The 23,746-nt window shown below is 47.1% G+C and overlaps 1 protein-coding gene across 2 annotated transcripts; it reads left to right on the top strand.

Annotated features, from left to right (window-relative positions):
• Nucleotides 1–708: 708 nt before the first annotated feature.
• LOC142250616 (death domain-containing protein CRADD-like) lies at nucleotides 709–23,172 on the top strand. Of its 2 annotated transcripts, none has more exons than XM_075322800.1 (2): nucleotides 709–766; nucleotides 22,237–23,172. In XM_075322800.1, the coding sequence occupies exon 2, from the start codon at nucleotides 22,238–22,240 to the stop codon at nucleotides 22,826–22,828; it is 591 nt and encodes a 196-aa protein (XP_075178915.1). In that variant the 5' UTR covers nucleotides 709–766; nucleotide 22,237; the 3' UTR covers nucleotides 22,829–23,172. The 2 variants fall into 2 exon arrangements, with proteins under 2 accessions (XP_075178915.1, XP_075178916.1); XM_075322801.1 differs by lacking the exon at nucleotides 709–766 and adding an exon at nucleotides 786–864.
• The last annotated feature ends 574 nt before the right edge of the window (nucleotides 23,173–23,746 follow it).

Genomic DNA, 23,746 nt, shown 5'->3' with positions numbered 1-23,746 from the left:
CAGCTGAGCGCTGTCACTTGCCGGCGCCCGGGCATGCCGGCGGGCGGGCGCTCAGCTGAGCGCTGTCACTTGCCGGCGGCCGGGCATGCCAGCGGGCGGGCGCTCAGCTGAGCGCTGTCACTTGCCGGCGCCCGGGCATGCCGGCGCTCAGCTGAGCGCTGTGACTTGCCGGGGCATGCTGGCGGCCGGTCGCTCAGCTGAACGTTCGTCCACTGCGAGCCAAAATAAAGTTTCATTGAAAAAAAAAAAAGAGCATGCGCAGTGAAATCCAGAGGATTCCGCTGCTCAAAATTACGTTACATGCTGCGTTCCTCCCGCTGGGCGGAAGCAACGGAGCGTCGCCCAGTGGAAGCAACGCAGGTCCTTTTGGTACAATCCGTCACCCATACAAGTCTATGGGAAACAGCGGAATCCGTTAACGGATTCCGCTGTTTTCCAAAAGGGCGGATTGTAATGGAAGGAAATAAACGCAAGTGTGAAAGTACCCTAACTATGACATGTGAACAGCCCCATAGACTAAAATCAGTACGTGTTCTATCCGTTAAAATCGCGGATATAAAATATTTGCAGACAGTCAAGCTGGGCTGTGTCTGCGCTGCAGGCTGTGTGATCGGACGTGCTGGCGCTCAGGGAATCGGCTCGGCCGGTAATGACTGGCAGCTTTCTGCAGTCCGTCCTTCCAGCCCACAGTCCGCCCTCCGCCGCATACCACGTGACTACCGCCACAGACCAGGAACCCGAGGAAGAGAGCGGCCGCCAATCACAGGTGTGTCCGGGTGTAGGGCGGCGGGCTCAGCGCCGGTACAGTGCGGGGTCACAGCGCCCCCCGCCGGATAGCTGCAAGAGCCGTCCTCACTCCTGCTCGTAAGTTGTCGGTAATAGCGTGCACCAAACAGCCGGGCATTGTAGGCGCCGTTCCCAGCACGCTTCACCCCGGAATAATGCCAGGGCGGCGTCTGGGAACCGGTGCCTCAGAGCCAGGAAATCTCCCGGAAACTGCCGCGTCAGCTTCCCCAGGAGGGCTCTGGTTTGGGGGGATTTGGCAAGTGTGCTAGTCCGGATGTAGTGCACTTTTTGCCTTCTATCTAACTATATCAGTATAGCGGCTTATCTTATTACCCATAAAATAAAGAAAGGAGCAGCGTAAGTATGGAGCGAGTCTGCAGTTTTCGCCTACAGCCCTGATGACTGACGCACCTGACCTCTCCTCTGCAGCCTCCCCTGGATGACTGACACACCTGACCTCTCCTCTCTGCAGCCTCCCCTGGATGACTGACACACCTGACCTCTCCTCTGCAGCCTCCCCTGGATGACTGACACAGCTGACCTCTCCTTTCTGCAGCCTCCCCTGGATGACTGACACACCTGACCTCTCCTCTGCAGCCTCCCCTGGATGACTGACACAGCTGACCTCTCCTTTCTGCAGCCTCCCCTGGATGACTGACACACCTGACCTCTCCGCTGCAGCCTCCCCTGGATGACTGACACCCCTGACCTCTCCTCTGCAGCCTCCCCTGGATGACTGACACACCTGACCTCCTCTGCAGCCTCCCCTGGATACCTGACCTCTCTGCAGCCTCCCCTGGATGACTGACACACCTGATCTCTCCTCTGCAGCCTCCCCTGGATGACTGACACACCTGACCTCTCCTCTCTGCAGCCTCCCCTGGATGACTGACACACCTGACCTCTCCTCTGCAGCCTCCCCTGGATGACTGACACACCTGACCTCCTCTGCAGCCTCCCCTGGATGACTGACACAGCTGACCTCTCCTTTCTGCAGCCTCCCCTGGATGACTGACACACCTGATCTCTCCTCTGCAGCCTCCCCTGGATGACTGACACACCTGACCTCTCCTCTGCTGCCTCCCCTGGATGACTGACACACCTGACCTCTCCTCTCTGCAGCCTCCCCTGGATGACTGACACACCTGATCTCTCCTCTCCAGCCTCCCCTGGATGACTGACACATCTGACCTCTCCTCTTTGCAGCCTCCCCTGGATGACTGACACATCTGACCTCTTCTGTCTGCAGCCTCCCCTGGATGACTGACACATCTGACCTCTCCTCTCTGCAGCCTCCCCTGGATGACTGACACATCTGACCTCTCCTCTCTGCAGCCTCCCCTGGATGACTGACGCATCTGACCTCTCCTCTGCAGCCTCCCCTGGATGACTGACACATCTGACCTATCCTCTATAGCAAACCTGTCTCTTTGCCCGTCTGTCTCTTTGCCCGTGTGTCTCTTTGCCCGTCTGTCTCTTTACCCGTCTCTTTTTCTGTCTCTTTCCCTGTCTGTCTTTGTCCATCTCTTTGTCTCTTTCCCTGTCTGCCTGTCTCTGTCTCTTTCCTTGTCTGTCTCTATTTCTCTGTCAGTTTCCCCGTCTGTCTTTATCAAGGTCTGTCTTTTTCCCCCATCTGTCTTTGTCTGTCTCTTTCCCCATCTGTCTCTTTCCCAGTCTGTCTCTATCCAGGTCTGTCTCTTTCCCTGTCTGCCTCTCTCTTTCTTTGTCTCTGTCTCTTTCCCAGGTCTGTCTCTTTTCCCATCTGTCTCTTTTCTGTCTCTTTTCCCATCTGTCTCTTTTCTGTCTCTTTTCCCATCTGTCTCTTTTCTGTCTCTTTTCCCATCTGTCTCTTTTCTGTCTCTTTTCCCATCTGTCTCTTTTCTGTCTCTTTTCCCATCTGTCTCTTTTCTGTCTCTTTTCCCGTCTGTCTCTTGTCTGTCTCTTTCCCCGTCTGTCTCTTGTCTGTCTCTTTCCCCGTCTATCTCTTGTCTGTCTCTTTCCCCGTCTGTCTCTTGTCTGTCTCTTTCCCCGTCTGTCTCTTGTCTGTCTCTTTCCCCGTCTGTCTCTTGTCTGTCTCTTTCACAGTCTGTCTCTTGTCTGTCACTTTCACAGTCTGTCTCTTGTCTGTCTCTTTCACAGTCTGTCTCTTGTGTGTGTCTCTATCTCTGTCTCTTTCCCTGTCTGTCTCTCTGTCTGTCTGTCTTTCTCTATCTGTCTCCCCACCAACATCTCATTACCTCACACATAAGCGTCTTATACTAACAATGTCCTTTGTTCCTATAGATACCAATCATAGCTCCTATTAATAACCTGTAGTACCAGGCTCCATTCACTTTAATGGAGGCAGGTTCTTTGGAGAGTAACTGTAAAGTGCGGGGTTATATTTTCTTGTCAAAACTTATTCTATGACATTCCCTGAGTCACATGAGGCGTCTGTACAAAGTTTTGTAATTTTAAATGCGACGGTGCAGATACACACACACACACACACACACACACCTTTATATATTAGATCCGCTATTGGCTGATACCCTGGTAAGAATGAACATTATGCTATAGTCCAAAAGCAGTCAGCAGACTCATGGAGAATGCAGTGTGCTTAAGGCTACTTTCACACTTGCGTTGAACGGTATCCGTTGCATTGCGTTGTGTAACGGATGCAACGGATGTGTTGCATATAGTGACACAACGGATGCAACGGATGCTGCAAAACAACGCAATTCGTTTTGATTTTTTTTTTTTTTTCCCGGTTTTACCAGCGGCAGACTATAGTGAACGATCAGCTGATCGTTCCCTGCAGCCGGCCGCTGGGTGATCAGCTGATCGTTCCCTGCAGCCGGCCGCTGGGTGATCAGCTGATTGCTCCCAGTAGCCGGCCGCCGGGTGATCAGCTGATCGCTCCCGCCCGCCGGGTGATCAGCTGATCGCTCCCTGCAGCCGGCTGCCGGGTGATCAGCTGATCGCTCCCGGCCGCCGGGTGATCAGCTGATCGCTCCCGGCCGCCGGGTGATCAGCTGATCGCTCCCGGCCGCCGGGTGATCAGCTGATCGCTCCCGGCCGCCGGGTGATCAGCTGATCGCTCCCTGCAGCCGGCCGCCGGGTGATCAGCTGATCGCTCCCTGCAGCCGGCCGCCGGGTGATCAGCTGATCGCTCCCTGCAGCCGGCCGCCGGGTGATCAGCTGATCGCTCCCTGCAGCCGGCCGCCGGGTGATCAGCTGATCGCTCCCGGCCGCCGGGTGATCAGCTGATCGCTCCCTGCAGCCGGTCGCCGGGTGATCAGCTGATCGCTCCCTGCAGCCGGCTGCCGGGTGATCAGCTGATCGCTCCCGGCCGCCGGGTGATCAGCTGATCGCTCCCTGCAGCCGGCCGCCGGGTGATCAGCTGATCGCTGTCACTTGCCGGCGCCCGGGCATGCCGGCGGGCGGGCGCTCAGCTGAGCGCTGTGACTTGCCGGCGGCCGGGCATGCTGGTGGCCGGTCATTCAGCTGAGCGCTGTCGCTTGCCGACGGCCGGGCGCTCAGCTGAACGTTCGGCCACCGCGAGCCAAAATAAAGTTTGATTTAAAAAAAAAAAAAAAAAAAAAAAAGAGCATGCGCAGTGAAATCCAGAGGATTCCGCTGCTCAAAATAACGTTACATGCTGCGTTCCTCCCGCTGGGCGGAAGCAACGGAGCGTCGCCCAGCGGAAGCAACGCAGCTCCTTTTGGTACAATCCGTCAACCATACAAGTCTATGGGAAACAGCGGAATCCGTTAACGGATTCCGCTGTTTCCCAAAAGGGCGGATTGTAACGGAAGGAAAATAACGCAAGTGTGAAAGTACCCTTAGACACTCTCTGTCTGAGCCTTTTTTCTGTTTTTTGTTTTTCACTGTGTTGTTTTCCTATTTTCCAGTACATTGTATATTAAAATGAATGGTGTTACTCAAAACATCAATTCATGCTTCAAAAAAATAAACAAACGCTCATGTAGTTATATGGTGGAAGAAAATGTAAAAGTTATTACTCTTAAGGGTACTTTACACGCTGCGATATCGGTACCGCCCCCGTCTGTGTGTCACGGGCAAATTGCTGCCCGTGGCACACAACATCGCTAACACCTGTCACATGCACTTACCTTCCCTGTGACATCGCTGTTGCCGGCGAACCGCCTCCTTTGTAAGGGGGCGGTTCGTGCAACGTCACAGCGACGTCACACAGCAGCTGTCCAATAGAAGCGGAGGGGCGGAGATGAGCGGCTGGAACATCCCGCCCACTTCCTTCCTTCCTCATTGCTGGTGGACGCAGGTAAGGAGATGATCGTCGCTCCTGCGGTGTCACACACAGCGATGTGTGCTGCGTCAGGAACGACGAACAACATCGTTACTTGACAGACAACGATTTTTCATAAATAAACGACCTCCCACAGACAAACGATTTTTGCCACTTTTGCGATCGTTTAAGGTCGCTCCAGCCTGTCACACGCTGCAATGTCGCTAACGACCAGGGCTGTGGAGTCGGAGTCGGAGCTTATTTTGGTGGAGTCGGAGTCGGTATAAAATGCTCCGACTCCAAGATATTTGGATAGAACAAAATATATTTATTGGATACAACTTTAGAACACAAAAAACTAATAAATTGTAAATATGTAATACAATATGTAATATATATACACACACACATATATATATATACACACGCACACAAGATATATATGTAATCTACTGTATATTACATAGTGTATTACATATTTACAATTTATTACAGTTTTTTGTGTTCTAAAGTTGTATTCCAATAAATATATTTTATGTTCTATCCAAATATCTTGATTATTGTATCATAAAAATTATTAAATGTCTGATGTTCACATACACTTGTGCATGTACTACAATACATTTTTCACCTAACTATAAGCAATATATGGGGAGTCGGAGTTGGAGTCGGTGCAAGAGAAATTGAGGAGTCAGAGTCGAAGGTTTGGCTTACCGACTCCACAGCCCTGCTAACGACGCCGGATGTGCGTCACAAACACCGTGACCCCGACGATATACTGTTAGCGATGTCGCAGCGTGTAAATGGCCCTTTAGACGGAGAAAAGTAAGCATAAATATGGGCATGTCGGAAAGGAGAGAAAAACTTAATTCTTTCAATATTTAGTTTTCAAAATGTTGTTAATTACTTACATAGTAGGGCTTAATCTGCAGGTTTTTACAGATTAACCCTATTTCTGTCCCCTTTAAATGCAGCTGTCACAGTTTCACTATGGGGTACTTCTCACATAGCGAGATCGCTGCTGAGTCACAGGCTTTGTGATGTACCAGTGACCTCATCAGCGATCTCGCTGTGTGTGACACTAAGCAGCGACCTGGCCCCTGCTGTGAAATCGCTGATCATTACATACTGTTCTGGTTCATTTTTTGCTCGCTGGTCTCCTGCTGTGCAGCGCACACCGGCGTGTTTGACTGCGGGAGACCAATAAGCACCGACTCTGTGTAAGCAGCGTACGCTGGTAACCAGGGTAAATATCGGGTAACTAAGCATAGAGCTTTGCTTGGTTACCCGATATTTACCCTGGTTACCAGCGTACACCGCTACAGGCTGCCAGTGCTGGGCTATATACACACGGCACATACACTGACATACAGATGAACTTACATACAGCACACACACGTATATACTCACAGCACCTGCACTTATACACAAGTATATACATACAGCACATACACAAACCTGTATACACACAGCACAAACATGTATATACATATAGCACATAAACACACGTATATACTCATAGCACGTGCACTTACACACACACATGTTATATATATATATATATAATATATATTAGTGCCTACAAGTAGTATTCAACCCCCTGCAGATTTAGCAGGTTTGATAAGATGCAAATAAGTTAGAGGCTGCAAACTTCAAACAAGAGCAGGATTTATTAACAGATGCATAAATCTTACAAACCAACAAGTTATGTTGCTCAGTTAAATTTTAATAAATTTTCAACATAAAAGTGTGGGTCAATTATTATTCAACCCCTAGGTTTAATATTTTGTGGAATAACCCTTGTTTGCAATTACAGCTAATAATCGTCTTTTATAAGACCTGATCAGGCCGGCACAGGTCTCTGGAGTTATCTTGGCCCACTCCTCCATGCAGATCTTCTCCAAGTTATCTAGGTTCTTTGGGTGTCTCATGTGGACTTTAATCTTGAGCTCCTTCCACAAGTTTTCAATTGGGTTAAGGTCAGGAGACTGACTAGGCCACTGCAACACCTTGATTTTTTCCCTCTTGAACCAGGCCTTGGTTTTCTTGGCTGTGTGCTTTGGGTCATTGTCTTGTTGGAAGATGAAATGACGACCCATCTTAAGATCCTTGATGGAGGAGCGGAGGTTCTTGGCCAAAATCTCCAGGTAGGCCGTGCTATCCATCTTCCCATGGATGCGGACCAGATGGCCAGGCCCCTTGGCTGAGAAACAGCCCCACAGCATGATGCTGCCACTACCATGCTTGACTGTAGGGATGGTATTCTTGGGGTCGTATGCAGTGCCATCCAGTCTCCAAACGTCACGTGTGTGGTTGGCACCAAAGATCTCGATCTTGGTCTCATCAGACCAGAGAACCTTGAACCAGTGTGTCTCAGAGTCCTCCAAGTGATCATGAGCAAACTGTAGACGAGCCTTGACATGACGCTTTGAAAGTAAAGGTACCTTACGGGCTCGTCTGGAACGGAGACCATTGCGGTGGAGTACGTTACTTATGGTATTGACTGAAACCAATGTCCCCACTGCCATGAGATCTTCCCAGAGCTCCTTCCTTATTGTCCTTGGGTTAGCCTTGACTCTTCGGACAAGCCTGGCCTCGGCACGGGTGGAAACTTTCAAAGGCTGTCCAGGCCGTGGAAGGCTAACAGTAGTTCCATAAGCCTTCCACTTCCGGATGATGCTCCCAACAGTGGAGACAGGTAGGCCCAACTCCTTGGAAAGGGTTTTGTACCCCTTGCCAGCCTTGTGACCCTCCACGATCTTGTCTCTGATGGCCTTGGAATTTTCCTTTGTCTTTCCCGTGTTGACCAAGTATGAGTGCTGTTCACAAGTTTGGGGAGGGTCTTAATTAGCCAGAAAAGGCTGGAAAAAGAGATAATTAATCCAAACATGTGAAGCTCATTGTTCTTTGTGCCTGAAATACTTCTTAATACTTTAGGGGAACCAAACAGAATTCTGGTGGTTTGAGGGGTTAAATAATAAATGACCCTCTGAATAAACTTTTCACAATTTTAAAAAAAAAACAAATAAAGAAATAACATTCTTTTTTGCTGCAGTGCATTTCACACTTCCAGGCTGATCTACAGTCCAAATGTCACAATGCCAAGTTAATTCCGAATGTGTAAACCTGCTAAATCTGCAGGGGGTTGAATACTACTTGTAGGCACTGTATATATATATAGCACATTCACGCACACACTTATATGTACAGCACACACACAAACCTGTATACACACAGCACAAACATGTATATACACAGCACATATGCATGTGTATACAGACAGCACATACACATGTATACAGTGTGTCCACCCATATCCTGTCAACCGCCATTAACTTGAGAACGGCGGCAGCTATAGTATAGAAGTGGTGTCTAGGTATAGTAAAGTAGCCATGTGCTACGCAATGAAACCACTTATAGCGCCACCTGGTGGAAAACAACGGAGTTAGCATTTTTATCACGAAAACGGAACAAGATACAGAAAAAAAGTGAATTACAAAGTTGTAGGGCATCATCAATTCAATACGAATCGACATCTTGCATACAGAAATGCTATGATTAGAACGTGTAAAACTCACAAGACTGCGGACGTGAAACGATACCTCATGGAGACCTTCCTACAAGTCATTGGGTACGGTTGCTGCGTGGAGTGGCCTCCATGCTCACCTGACTTGACCCCATTGGACTTCTTTCTGTGAGGTCACATCAAACAGCAGGTGTATGCAACCCCTCCACCAACATTGCAGGACCTAAGATGACGTATCACAGATGCTTGTGCAAACGTGTCACCTACCATATTGCACAACGTGCAGCAAGATACAGTATGCTGTGCAGAGTCCAGATGTGCATTGCAGCAGACGGTGGCCACTTTGAGCATTAAAGTTAAATGAGCACCATATGCGTGACCAGCATTCAATGTTTTAGGGGGTCATGGGTTTCATATCATAGCATTTCTGTATGCAAGGTGTCGATTCGTATTGAATTGATGATGCCCTTCAATTTTTTAATTCACTTTTTTTCTCTATCTCGTTCCGTTTTCGAGATAAAAATGCTAATTCCGTTGTTTCCCACCAGGTGGCGCTATAGGTGGTTTTTTTGCGTAGCGCATGGCTACTTTACTGTACCTAGACACCACTTCTATGTCTATAGCTGCCACCGTTCTCAAGTTAATGGCGGTGGACAGGATATGGGTGGACACAGTATACACAGCACATACACACAGACAAGTGTATATATATATGCAGTACATAGGAAAACACTTATATACACACAGCACATAGAAACACATGTAGATACTCAGCACATATATATGTATATACACACTGCACATACACACCTGTATATTCACAGCACATACATGCACATGTATATACACAGCACATACACACAGACACAAGTATATACCCACAGTACATAGAAACACGTACAGTATATACACACAGCACATACACATGTATATTCACAGCACATACACATGTATATACACAGCACAGACACACGTATATACCTACAGTACATAGAAACACATACAGTATATGCACACAGCACATACACTTGCACACCACATTAGAGTACTTACCAGCTTGTCACTTCCTATTCCTATTATTTCCTAGTCCTCTAGGATCCCGCAGGGACCAGGACCTTTGCTGATAGCATGGTCATATGACTATGTCTCCAAAGGTTCTGTTGCCGTTTTAAGCCTGGAAACTACACTAAGGCTATGTGCGCACGTTGCGTACAGTTTACTGCAGAAATTTCTGCAGCGATCTGAAGAGCACATGTGCGCTTTAAATCGCTGCAGAAATGTCCGTAGTGAAAAAAAAAAAAAAGCCGATTCCATGCGCTCTGCATGCAGCTCCTGCCATAGACAGAGCAGGAGCTGCCGGCAAAGCGCACGGAAGAAGTGACATGTCACTTCTTTTTACGCAGCGCTTCGGCAGTAGCCGAAGCGCTGCGCTCTGAAACGCCACGTGCGCACGGCCCCTGCACAATCTCCATAGACTGTGCAGGGGACGCAGGACGCATGCAGTTACTCTGCGCTACAAAGCGCAGCGTAACTGCATGTATTTACGCAACGTGCGCACATAGCCTTATAATGCAGAATTTGTACTTTCAGTGCAGTTTCTGCTTGAAACGCTGGGGGCCCTTATAAGGACGAGGGACCTAGACACTGTGACCCCCCCCCCCCTTTTCCCTCCAATGCTGGACCTAGCTAGGTCCAATCACTGTTGATAAAGGCAGGTGCCGGCTATAACACATGGTTGATATTGAAATAGCAATATTACTTGTTATGGAGTGTGGCAGCGGCTTTATCATACAGAACAAGGGGGCACTTCGTCAAATGTTCCTGTGTATGGGAGACTCAGGAGACCGCTATATATATTGTGTGTGTGGGGTGTGTGAATTTAGGGCCCATTGCGCATCTCCATGAGCCGCCTGTTCTTCATATGACCTGGATGGTCCATAAATCAAACTAGAGAATGCTGCTATTTGTTTTATCATGGACCTTAGGTTGCGCTAATATAAAGGCTAACAGTTTCCGCGTACTGCTCATTTTCCACGTAAGCATAAAATATCACACTAAGCAATATATGAACCGTTGTATTAAGCTTAAATAATATGAAAGTTCTGCTTGTTTTCCTATAGCAAAAAAGGGCAACCAGTCCAGTTAGCCCAGGCCAACACATCTAATGCACAAACAGGATGCAGACAAGCCTCTCAACATGATGGACACTTCACAGGTGCAAGGTAAATTGCACACCAGTGGCGCGCATAGGGCACTGTTCACACTTGTATGCGCATGGTGTCCAGCCAGCAACCTATTACCACGCCCTTACTATTAGATTAGGCGGGTTACTCGGACACTACTCACTGCAGCACGCAAGGGACAGAAATTCCACTATGCACGGCCGTATTAAGAGGCCCGGCTGCACCCCGCATAGTCAAAGTGCAAAAAATACATATAAAATATATGTGAGGTATTAGTTTGTAAATTGGCCAATGTACGTAAGCCCACAATCCTCATCACGGATCCTCACGCTTGCGGGTCCCTACACTGATAAATATCAAAAATAGCAACAAAAAGAGGAGATAAAAACTCCCCCAAAAATGTATTATAAAATGTACTCACAGCAAAAAAGGGCAACCAGTCCAGTTAGCCCAGGCCAACACATCTAATGCACAAACAGGATGCAGACAAGCCTCTCAACATGATGGACACTTCACAGGTGCAAGGTAAATTGCACACCAGTGGCGCGCATAGGGCACTGTTCACACTTGTATGCGCATGGTGTCCAGCCAGCAACCTATTACCACGCCCTTACTATTAGATTAGGCGGGTTACTCGGACACTACTCACTGCAGCACGCAAGGGACAGAAATTCCACTATGCACGGCCGTATTAAGAGGCCCGGCTGCACCCCGCATAGTCAAAGTGCAAAAAATACATATAAAATATATGTGAGGTATTAGTTTGTAAATTGGCCAATGTACGTAAGCCCACAATCCTCATCACGGATCCTCACGCTTGCGGGTCCCTACACTGATAAATATCAAAAATAGCAACAAAAAGAGGAGATAAAAACTCCCCCAAAAATGTATTATAAAATGTACTCACAGCAAAAAAGGGCAACCAGTCCAGTTAGCCCAGGCCAACACATCTAATGCACAAACAGGATGCAGACAAGCCTCTCAACATGATGGACACTTCACAGGTGCAAGGTAAATTGCACACCAGTGGCGCGCATAGGGCACTGTTCACACTTGTATGCGCATGGTGTCCAGCCAGCAACCTATTACCACGCCCTTACTATTAGATTAGGCGGGTTACTCGGACACTACTCACTGCAGCACGCAAGGGACAGAAATTCCACTATGCACGGCCGTATTAAGAGGCCCGGCTGCACCCCGCATAGTCAAAGTGCAAAAAATACATATAAAATATATGTGAGGTATTAGTTTGTAAATTGGCCAATGTACGTAAGCCCACAATCCTCATCACGGATCCTCACGCTTGCGGGTCCCTACACTGATAAATATCAAAAATAGCAACAAAAAGAGGAGATAAAAACTCCCCCAAAAATGTATTATAAAATGTACTCACAGCAAAAAAGGGCAACCAGTCCAGTTAGCCCAGGCCAACACATCTAATGCACAAACAGGATGCAGACAAGCCTCTCAACATGATGGACACTTCACAGGTGCAAGGTAAATTGCACACCAGTGGCGCGCATAGGGCACTGTTCACACTTGTATGCGCATGGTGTCCAGCCAGCAACCTATTACCACGCCCTTACTATTAGATTAGGCGGGTTACTCGGACACTACTCACTGCAGCACGCAAGGGACAGAAATTCCACTATGCACGGCCGTATTAAGAGGCCCGGCTGCACCCCGCATAGTCAAAGTGCAAAAAATACATATAAAATATATGTGAGGTATTAGTTTGTAAATTGGCCAATGTACGTAAGCCCACAATCCTCATCACGGATCCTCACGCTTGCGGGTCCCTACACTGATAAATATCAAAAATAGCAACAAAAAGAGGAGATAAAAACTCCCCCAAAAATGTATTATAAAATGTACTCACAGCAAAAAAGGGCAACCAGTCCAGTTAGCCCAGGCCAACACATCTAATGCACAAACAGGATGCAGACAAGCCTCTCAACATGATGGACACTTCACAGGTGCAAGGTAAATTGCACACCAGTGGCGCGCATAGGGCACTGTTCACACTTGTATGCGCATGGTGTCCAGCCAGCAACCTATTACCACGCCCTTACTATTAGATTAGGCGGGTTACTCGGACACTACTCACTGCAGCACGCAAGGGACAGAAATTCCACTATGCACGGCCGTATTAAGAGGCCCGGCTGCACCCCGCATAGTCAAAGTGCAAAAAATACATATAAAATATATGTGAGGTATTAGTTTGTAAATTGGCCAATGTACGTAAGCCCACAATCCTCATCACGGATCCTCACGCTTGCGGGTCCCTACACTGATAAATATCAAAAATAGCAACAAAAAGAGGAGATAAAAACTCCCCCAAAAATGTATTATAAAATGTACTCACAGCAAAAAAGGGCAACCAGTCCAGTTAGCCCAGGCCAACACATCTAATGCACAAACAGGATGCAGACAAGCCTCTCAACATGATGGACACTTCACAGGTGCAAGGTAAATTGCACACCAGTGGCGCGCATAGGGCACTGTTCACACTTGTATGCGCATGGTGTCCAGCCAGCAACCTATTACCACGCCCTTACTATTAGATTAGGCGGGTTACTCGGACACTACTCACTGCAGCACGCAAGGGACAGAAATTCCACTATGCACGGCCGTATTAAGAGGCCCGGCTGCACCCCGCATAGTCAAAGTGCAAAAAATACATATAAAATATATGTGAGGTATTAGTTTGTAAATTGGCCAATGTACGTAAGCCCACAATCCTCATCACGGATCCTCACGCTTGCGGGTCCCTACACTGATAAATATCAAAAATAGCAACAAAAAGAGGAGATAAAAACTCCCCCAAAAATGTATTATAAAATGTACTCACAGCAAAAAAGGGCAACCAGTCCAGTTAGCCCAGGCCAACACATCTAATGCACAAACAGGATGCAGACAAGCCTCTCAACATGATGGACACTTCACAGGTGCAAGGTAAATTGCACACCAGTGGCGCGCATAGGGCACTGTTCACACTTGTATGCGCATGGTGTCCAGCCAGCAACCTATTACCACGCCCTTACTATTAGATTAGGCGGGTTACTCGGACACTACTCACTGCAGCACGCAAGGGACAGAAATTCCACTATGCACGGCCGTATTAAGAGGCCCGGCTGCACCCCGCATAGTCAAAGTGCAAAAAATACATATAAAATATATGTGAGGTATTAGTTTGTAAATTGGCCAATGTACGTAAGCCCACAATCCTCATCACGGATCCTCACGCTTGCGGGTCCCTACACTGATAAATATCAAAAATAGCAACAAAAAGAGGAGATAAAAACTCCCCCAAAAATGTATTATAAAATGTACTCACAGCAAAAAAGGGCAACCAGTCCAGTTAGCCCAGGCCAACACATCTAATGCACAAACAGGATGCAGACAAGCCTCTCAACATGATGGACACTTCACAGGTGCAAGGTAAATTGCACACCAGTGGCGCGCATAGGGCACTGTTCACACTTGTATGCGCATGGTGTCCAGCCAGCAACCTATTACCACGCCCTTACTATTAGATTAGGCGGGTTACTCGGACACTACTCACTGCAGCACGCAAGGGACAGAAATTCCACTATGCACGGCCGTATAAAGAGGCCCGGCTGCACCCCGCATAGTCAAAGTGCAAAAAATACATATAAAATATATGTGAGGTATTAGTTTGTAAATTGGCCAATGTACGTAAGCCCACAATCCTCATCACGGATCCTCACGCTTGCGGGTCCCTACACTGATAAATATCAAAAATAGCAACAAAAAGAGGAGATAAAAACTCCCCCAAAAATGTATTATAAAATGTACTCACAGCAAAAAAGGGCAACCAGTCCAGTTAGCCCAGGCCAACACATCTAATGCACAAACAGGATGCAGACAAGCCTCTCAACATGATGGACACTTCACAGGTGCAAGGTAAATTGCACACCAGTGGCGCGCATAGGGCACTGTTCACACTTGTATGCGCATGGTGTCCAGCCAGCAACCTATTACCACGCCCTTACTATTAGATTAGGCGGGTTACTCGGACACTACTCACTGCAGCACGCAAGGGACAGAAATTCCACTATGCACGGCCGTATTAAGAGGCCCGGCTGCACCCCGCATAGTCAAAGTGCAAAAAATACATATAAAATATATGTGAGGTATTAGTTTGTAAATTGGCCAATGTACGTAAGCCCACAATCCTCATCACGGATCCTCACGCTTGCGGGTCCCTACACTGATAAATATCAAAAATAGCAACAAAAAGAGGAGATAAAAACTCCCCCAAAAATGTATTATAAAATGTACTCACAGCAAAAAAGGGCAACCAGTCCAGTTAGCCCAGGCCAACACATCTAATGCACAAACAGGATGCAGACAAGCCTCTCAACATGATGGACACTTCACAGGTGCAAGGTAAATTGCACACCAGTGGCGCGCATAGGGCACTGTTCACACTTGTATGCGCATGGTGTCCAGCCAGCAACCTATTACCACGCCCTTACTATTAGATTAGGCGGGTTACTCGGACACTACTCACTGCAGCACGCAAGGGACAGAAATTCCACTATGCACGGCCGTATTAAGAGGCCCGGCTGCACCCCGCATAGTCAAAGTGCAAAAAATACATATAAAATATATGTGAGGTATTAGTTTGTAAATTGGCCAATGTACGTAAGCCCACAATCCTCATCACGGATCCTCACGCTTGCGGGTCCCTACACTGATAAATATCAAAAATAGCAACAAAAAGAGGAGATAAAAACTCCCCCAAAAATGTATTATAAAATGTACTCACAGCAAAAAAGGGCAACCAGTCCAGTTAGCCCAGGCCAACACATCTAATGCACAAACAGGATGCAGACAAGCCTCTCAACATGATGGACACTTCACAGGTGCAAGATAAATTGCACACCAGTGGCGCGCATAGGGCACTGTTCACACTTGTATGCGCATGGTGTCCAGCCAGCAACCTATTACCACGCCCTTACTATTAGATTAGGCGGGTTACTCGGACACTACTCACTGCAGCACGCAAGGGACAGAAATTCCACTATGCACGGCCGTATTAAGAGGCCCGGCTGCACCCCGCATAGTCAAAGTGCAAAAAATACATATAAAATATATGTGAGGTATTAGTTTGTAAATTGGCCAATGTACGTAAGCCCACAATCCTCATCACGGATCCTCACGCTTGCGGGTCCCTACACTGATAAATATCAAAAATAGCAACAAAAAGAGGAGATAAAAACTCCCCCAAAAATGTATTATAAAATGTACTCACAGCAAAAAAGGGCAACCAGTCCAGTTAGCCCAGGCCAACACATCTAATGCACAAACAGGATGCAGACAAGCCTCTCAACATGATGGACACTTCACAGGTGCAAGGTAAATTGCACACCAGTGGCGCGCATAGGGCACTGTTCACACTTGTATGCGCATGGTGTCCAGCCAGCAACCTATTACCACGCCCTTACTATTAGATTAGGCGGGTTACTCGGACACTACTCACTGCAGCACGCAAGGGACAGAAATTCCACTATGCACGGCCGTATAAAGAGGCCCGGCTGCACCCCGCATAGTCAAAGTGCAAAAAATACATATAAAATATATGTGAGGTATTAGTTTCTCCTCTTTTTGTTGCTATTTTTGATATTTATCAGTGTAGGGACCCGCAAGCGTGAGGATCCGTGATGAGGATTGTGGGCTTACGTACATTGGCCAATTTACAAACTAATACCTCACATATATTTTATATGTATTTTTTGCACTTTGACTATGCGGGGTGCAGCCGGGCCTCTTAATACGGCCGTGCATAGTGGAATTTCTGTCCCTTGCGTGCTGCAGTGAGTAGTGTCCGAGTAACCCGCCTAATCTAATAGTAAGGGCGTGGTAATAGGTTGCTGGCTGGACACCATGCGCATACAAGTGTGAACAGTGCCCTATGCGCGCCACTGGTGTGCAATTTACCTTGCACCTGTGAAGTGTCCATCATGTTGAGAGGCTTGTCTGCATCCTGTTTGTGCATTAGATGTGTTGGCCTGGGCTAACTGGACTGGTTGCCCTTTTTTGCTGTGAGTACATTTTATAATACATTTTTGGGGGAGTTTTTATCTCCTCTTTTTGTTGCTATTTTTGATATTTATCAGTGTAGGGACCCGCAAGCGTGAGGATCCGTGATGAGGATTGTGGGCTTACGTACATTGGCCAATTTACAAACTAATACCTCACATATATTTTATATGTATTTTTTGCACTTTGACTATGCGGGGTGCAGCCGGGCCTCTTAATACGGCCGTGCATAGTGGAATTTCTGTCCCTTGCGTGCTGCAGTGAGTAGTGTCCGAGTAACCCGCCTAATCTAATAGTAAGGGCGTGGTAATAGGTTGCTGGCTGGACACCATGCGCATACAAGTGTGAACAGTGCCCTATGCGCGCCACTGGTGTGCAATTTACCTTGCACCTGTGAAGTGTCCATCATGTTGAGAGGCTTGTCTGCATCCTGTTTGTGCATTAGATGTGTTGGCCTGGGCTAACTGGACTGGTTGCCCTTTTTTGCTGTGAGTACATTTTATAATACATTTTTGGGGGAGTTTTTATCTCCTCTTTTTGTTGCTATTTTTGATATTTATCAGTGTAGGGACCCGCAAGCGTGAGGATCCGTGATGAGGATTGTGGGCTTACGTACATTGGCCAATTTACAAACTAATACCTCACATATATTTTATATGTATTTTTTGCACTTTGACTATGCGGGGTGCAGCCGGGCCTCTTAATACGGCCGTGCATAGTGGAATTTCTGTCCCTTGCGTGCTGCAGTGAGTAGTGTCCGAGTAACCCGCCTAATCTAATAGTAAGGGCGTGGTAATAGGTTGCTGGCTGGACACCATGCGCATACAAGTGTGAACAGTGCCCTATGCGCGCCACTGGTGTGCAATTTACCTTGCACCTGTGAAGTGTCCATCATGTTGAGAGGCTTGTCTGCATCCTGTTTGTGCATTAGATGTGTTGGCCTGGGCTAACTGGACTGGTTGCCCTTTTTTGCTGTGAGTACATTTTATAATACATTTTTGGGGGAGTTTTTATCTCCTCTTTTTGTTGCTATTTTTGATATTTATCAGTGTAGGGACCCGCAAGCGTGAGGATCCGTGATGAGGATTGTGGGCTTACGTACATTGGCCAATTTACAAACTAATACCTCACATATATTTTATATGTATTTTTTGCACTTTGACTATGCGGGGTGCAGCCGGGCCTCTTAATACGGCCGTGCATAGTGGAATTTCTGTCCCTTGCGTGCTGCAGTGAGTAGTGTCCGAGTAACCCGCCTAATCTAATAGTAAGGGCGTGGTAATAGGTTGCTGGCTGGACACCATGCGCATACAAGTGTGAACAGTGCCCTATGCGCGCCACTGGTGTGCAATTTACCTTGCACCTGTGAAGTGTCCATCATGTTGAGAGGCTTGTCTGCATCCTGTTTGTGCATTAGATGTGTTGGCCTGGGCTAACTGGACTGGTTGCCCTTTTTTGCTGTGAGTACATTTTATAATACATTTTTGGGGGAGTTTTTATCTCCTCTTTTTGTTGCTATTTTTGATATTTATCAGTGTAGGGACCCGCAAGCGTGAGGATCCGTGATGAGGATTGTGGGCTTACGTACATTGGCCAATTTACAAACTAATACCTCACATATATTTTATATGTATTTTTTGCACTTTGACTATGCGGGGTGCAGCCGGGCCTCTTAATACGGCCGTGCATAGTGGAATTTCTGTCCCTTGCGTGCTGCAGTGAGTAGTGTCCGAGTAACCCGCCTAATCTAATAGTAAGGGCGTGGTAATAGGTTGCTGGCTGGACACCATGCGCATACAAGTGTGAACAGTGCCCTATGCGCGCCACTGGTGTGCAATTTACCTTGCACCTGTGAAGTGTCCATCATGTTGAGAGGCTTGTCTGCATCCTGTTTGTGCATTAGATGTGTTGGCCTGGGCTAACTGGACTGGTTGCCCTTTTTTGCTGTGAGTACATTTTATAATACATTTTTGGGGGAGTTTTTATCTCCTCTTTTTGTTGCTATTTTTGATATTTATCAGTGTAGGGACCCGCAAGCGTGAGGATCCGTGATGAGGATTGTGGGCTTACGTACATTGGCCAATTTACAAACTAATACCTCACATATATTTTATATGTATTTTTTGCACTTTGACTATGCGGGGTGCAGCCGGGCCTCTTAATACGGCCGTGCATAGTGGAATTTCTGTCCCTTGCGTGCTGCAGTGAGTAGTGTCCGAGTAACCCGCCTAATCTAATAGTAAGGGCGTGGTAATAGGTTGCTGGCTGGACACCATGCGCATACAAGTGTGAACAGTGCCCTATGCGCGCCACTGGTGTGCAATTTACCTTGCACCTGTGAAGTGTCCATCATGTTGAGAGGCTTGTCTGCATCCTGTTTGTGCATTAGATGTGTTGGCCTGGGCTAACTGGACTGGTTGCCCTTTTTTGCTGTGAGTACATTTTATAATACATTTTTGGGGGAGTTTTTATCTCCTCTTTTTGTTGCTATTTTTGATATTTATCAGTGTAGGGACCCGCAAGCGTGAGGATCCGTGATGAGGATTGTGGGCTTACGTACATTGGCCAATTTACAAACTAATACCTCACATATATTTTATATGTATTTTTTGCACTTTGACTATGCGGGGTGCAGCCGGGCCTCTTAATACGGCCGTGCATAGTGGAATTTCTGTCCCTTGCGTGCTGCAGTGAGTAGTGTCCGAGTAACCCGCCTAATCTAATAGTAAGGGCGTGGTAATAGGTTGCTGGCTGGACACCATGCGCATACAAGTGTGAACAGTGCCCTATGCGCGCCACTGGTGTGCAATTTACCTTGCACCTGTGAAGTGTCCATCATGTTGAGAGGCTTGTCTGCATCCTGTTTGTGCATTAGATGTGTTGGCCTGGGCTAACTGGACTGGTTGCCCTTTTTTGCTGTGAGTACATTTTATAATACATTTTTGGGGGAGTTTTTATCTCCTCTTTTTGTTGCTATTTTTGATATTTATCAGTGTAGGGACCCGCAAGCGTGAGGATCCGTGATGAGGATTGTGGGCTTACGTACATTGGCCAATTTACAAACTAATACCTCACATATATTTTATATGTATTTTTTGCACTTTGACTATGCGGGGTGCAGCCGGGCCTCTTAATACGGCCGTGCATAGTGGAATTTCTGTCCCTTGCGTGCTGCAGTGAGTAGTGTCCGAGTAACCCGCCTAATCTAATAGTAAGGGCGTGGTAATAGGTTGCTGGCTGGACACCATGCGCATACAAGTGTGAACAGTGCCCTATGCGCGCCACTGGTGTGCAATTTACCTTGCACCTGTGAAGTGTCCATCATGTTGAGAGGCTTGTCTGCATCCTGTTTGTGCATTAGATGTGTTGGCCTGGGCTAACTGGACTGGTTGCCCTTTTTTGCTGTGAGTACATTTTATAATACATTTTTGGGGGAGTTTTTATCTCCTCTTTTTGTTGCTATTTTTGATATTTATCAGTGTAGGGACCCGCAAGCGTGAGGATCCGTGATGAGGATTGTGGGCTTACGTACATTGGCCAATTTACAAACTAATACCTCACATATATTTTATATGTATTTTTTGCACTTTGACTATGCGGGGTGCAGCCGGGCCTCTTAATACGGCCGTGCATAGTGGAATTTCTGTCCCTTGCGTGCTGCAGTGAGTAGTGTCCGAGTAACCCGCCTAATCTAATAGTAAGGGCGTGGTAATAGGTTGCTGGCTGGACACCATGCGCATACAAGTGTGAACAGTGCCCTATGCGCGCCACTGGTGTGCAATTTACCTTGCACCTGTGAAGTGTCCATCATGTTGAGAGGCTTGTCTGCATCCTGTTTGTGCATTAGATGTGTTGGCCTGGGCTAACTGGACTGGTTGCCCTTTTTTGCTGTGAGTACATTTTATAATACATTTTTGGGGGAGTTTTTATCTCCTCTTTTTGTTGCTATTTTTGATATTTATCAGTGTAGGGACCCGCAAGCGTGAGGATCCGTGATGAGGATTGTGGGCTTACGTACATTGGCCAATTTACAAACTAATACCTCACATATATTTTATATGTATTTTTTGCACTTTGACTATGCGGGGTGCAGCCGGGCCTCTTAATACGGCCGTGCATAGTGGAATTTCTGTCCCTTGCGTGCTGCAGTGAGTAGTGTCCGAGTAACCCGCCTAATCTAATAGTAAGGGCGTGGTAATAGGTTGCTGGCTGGACACCATGCGCATACAAGTGTGAACAGTGCCCTATGCGCGCCACTGGTGTGCAATTTACCTTGCACCTGTGAAGTGTCCATCATGTTGAGAGGCTTGTCTGCATCCTGTTTGTGCATTAGATGTGTTGGCCTGGGCTAACTGGACTGGTTGCCCTTTTTTGCTGTGAGTACATTTTATAATACATTTTTGGGGGAGTTTTTATCTCCTCTTTTTGTTGCTATTTTTGATATTTATCAGTGTAGGGACCCGCAAGCGTGAGGATCCGTGATGAGGATTGTGGGCTTACGTACATTGGCCAATTTACAAACTAATACCTCACATATATTTTATATGTATTTTTTGCACTTTGACTATGCGGGGTGCAGCCGGGCCTCTTAATACGGCCGTGCATAGTGGAATTTCTGTCCCTTGCGTGCTGCAGTGAGTAGTGTCCGAGTAACCCGCCTAATCTAATAGTAAGGGCGTGGTAATAGGTTGCTGGCTGGACACCATGCGCATACAAGTGTGAACAGTGCCCTATGCGCGCCACTGGTGTGCAATTTACCTTGCACCTGTGAAGTGTCCATCATGTTGAGAGGCTTGTCTGCATCCTGTTTGTGCATTAGATGTGTTGGCCTGGGCTAACTGGACTGGTTGCCCTTTTTTGCTGTGAGTACATTTTATAATACATTTTTGGGGGAGTTTTTATCTCCTCTTTTTGTTGCTATTTTTGATATTTATCAGTGTAGGGACCCGCAAGCGTGAGGATCCGTGATGAGGATTGTGGGCTTACGTACATTGGCCAATTTACAAACTAATACCTCACATATATTTTATATGTATTTTTTGCACTTTGACTATGCGGGGTGCAGCCGGGCCTCTTAATACGGCCGTGCATAGTGGAATTTCTGTCCCTTGCGTGCTGCAGTGAGTAGTGTCCGAGTAACCCGCCTAATCTAATAGTAAGGGCGTGGTAATAGGTTGCTGGCTGGACACCATGCGCATACAAGTGTGAACAGTGCCCTATGCGCGCCACTGGTGTGCAATTTACCTTGCACCTGTGAAGTGTCCATCATGTTGAGAGGCTTGTCTGCATCCTGTTTGTGCATTAGATGTGTTGGCCTGGGCTAACTGGACTGGTTGCCCTTTTTTGCTGTGAGTACATTTTATAATACATTTTTGGGGGAGTTTTTATCTCCTCTTTTTGTTGCTATTTTTGTTTTCCTATAGGATGGATCCTAAACATCGGGACATTCTCCGAAGCCTGCGGCTTGATCTCTGCTCGGAGGGCATCGCTGAAGGCCTTGTGCCTCAGTATTTGTTTCAGGAGGGTGTTATCACCAGTGAGCAGCTGGAGGACATTACTTCGCAGGCCACCAGTCAGAGACGGGCCATGAAGCTTTTGGATGTTCTTCCTACTCGAGGACCCAAGGCATTTGAAGTTTTTTTGGCTTCCTTATCTGAATTTCCATGGATACATGATAAATTTGAGGAACTGTGCAAAGAAAGTCAGATAGGAAAGACATCAGATCTGCCTAATAACATCAAAGACATCTGCCCCAGTGATAAACAGCTCAGCCTTTTGGCAGATCATTTGGGTGCTGAATGGGAAAAAGTCCTTGGTTATCTAGGACTGGATCATGTGGACCTCTACAAATGTAAAGCACAACATCCTTACTGTGTGCACTCACAAGCAATGGAAGGGTTAATCAAATGGAAGCAGCAAAGTGGACGGAAAGCAACAATGCAGGGTCTGTGGGAAGCTTTACAAGCCGCAGACGTCCATCCTTCAGCACTGAATGCCATACTGAAATTATCCTGAGGATCCAGGCAGATCATTCCATTATCTACAGGGTTTCTATATATTTGGGAGTAAAGTTTGTTTTTACATTTTATTGCCCTATTAATTATAGGCAGATAGCTGGGGGTCCTCATTATGAGACCCCCACCAATCACTCAATCTCCCCTAATAGCTGCGCAGGTCAGGATACAGGACACACACAACCCAGGGTGCTGATTGAATAGAAATATTGTCCTACAAAGACTACGATTTCTACCAAATCCATACCCCGCACTATGCGCAATCAGTTAGGAGCGGTGCACGTTTAGGCTGGTTCCACACATCCGGCATTTCGCCGCTTTGCCGTCTCTGGCACACTCCAGTACAGTGCAATACAGTACAATGGAATCGCGGCAACCTCCGGTTACATGCTGTCATGTGACCGGAGCTTACCGTGATGCCATTGTACTGTATTGCACTGTACTGGAGTGTGACGGATCCGGCAAAGCAGCGAAATGCCGGATGTGTGGAACCAGGCTTAGGGAAAGGGGAGGTGTGAGTGATCAGTGGGGGGTCTCATGACCTGGAACCCCACTAATCTGGTTGTACTTATTAGGGCAATGAAGGGGGAAAAAACATGTAAAAGGTTTACCTACTCTTTAAGACAATCGGATGTCAATCAAAAGATCGCTGACCTTGGTGCTTGTTCTTAAATTGTAGTGACTATTTCCCCTATTTTAATTATTCCCTGAATCACAATGTATGTTTACATTATAAATCATGGTTATATGGCGCAGGCTCAGGATTTTGGCTGTCCATTGTCACCTGCTGTTTACAGCAGCAACCAAAGCCTTAATCACTGCTGTTTAACCATTTAGGTGCCACTGTCATTCTATGTTTTTAATAGGCTTTTGTACCCTTTCTAGCTCCCATCACACTCGCAGGGTGTCAGTTTAACAT

Source organism: Anomaloglossus baeobatrachus, chromosome 9 (assembly GCF_048569485.1).
Source record: "Anomaloglossus baeobatrachus isolate aAnoBae1 chromosome 9, aAnoBae1.hap1, whole genome shotgun sequence".
Taxonomy (NCBI): Eukaryota; Metazoa; Chordata; class Amphibia; order Anura; family Aromobatidae; genus Anomaloglossus; species Anomaloglossus baeobatrachus.
The sequence above is the reverse complement of the archived record's forward strand: the minus strand, read 5'-3'. Positions and strand labels throughout refer to the sequence as shown.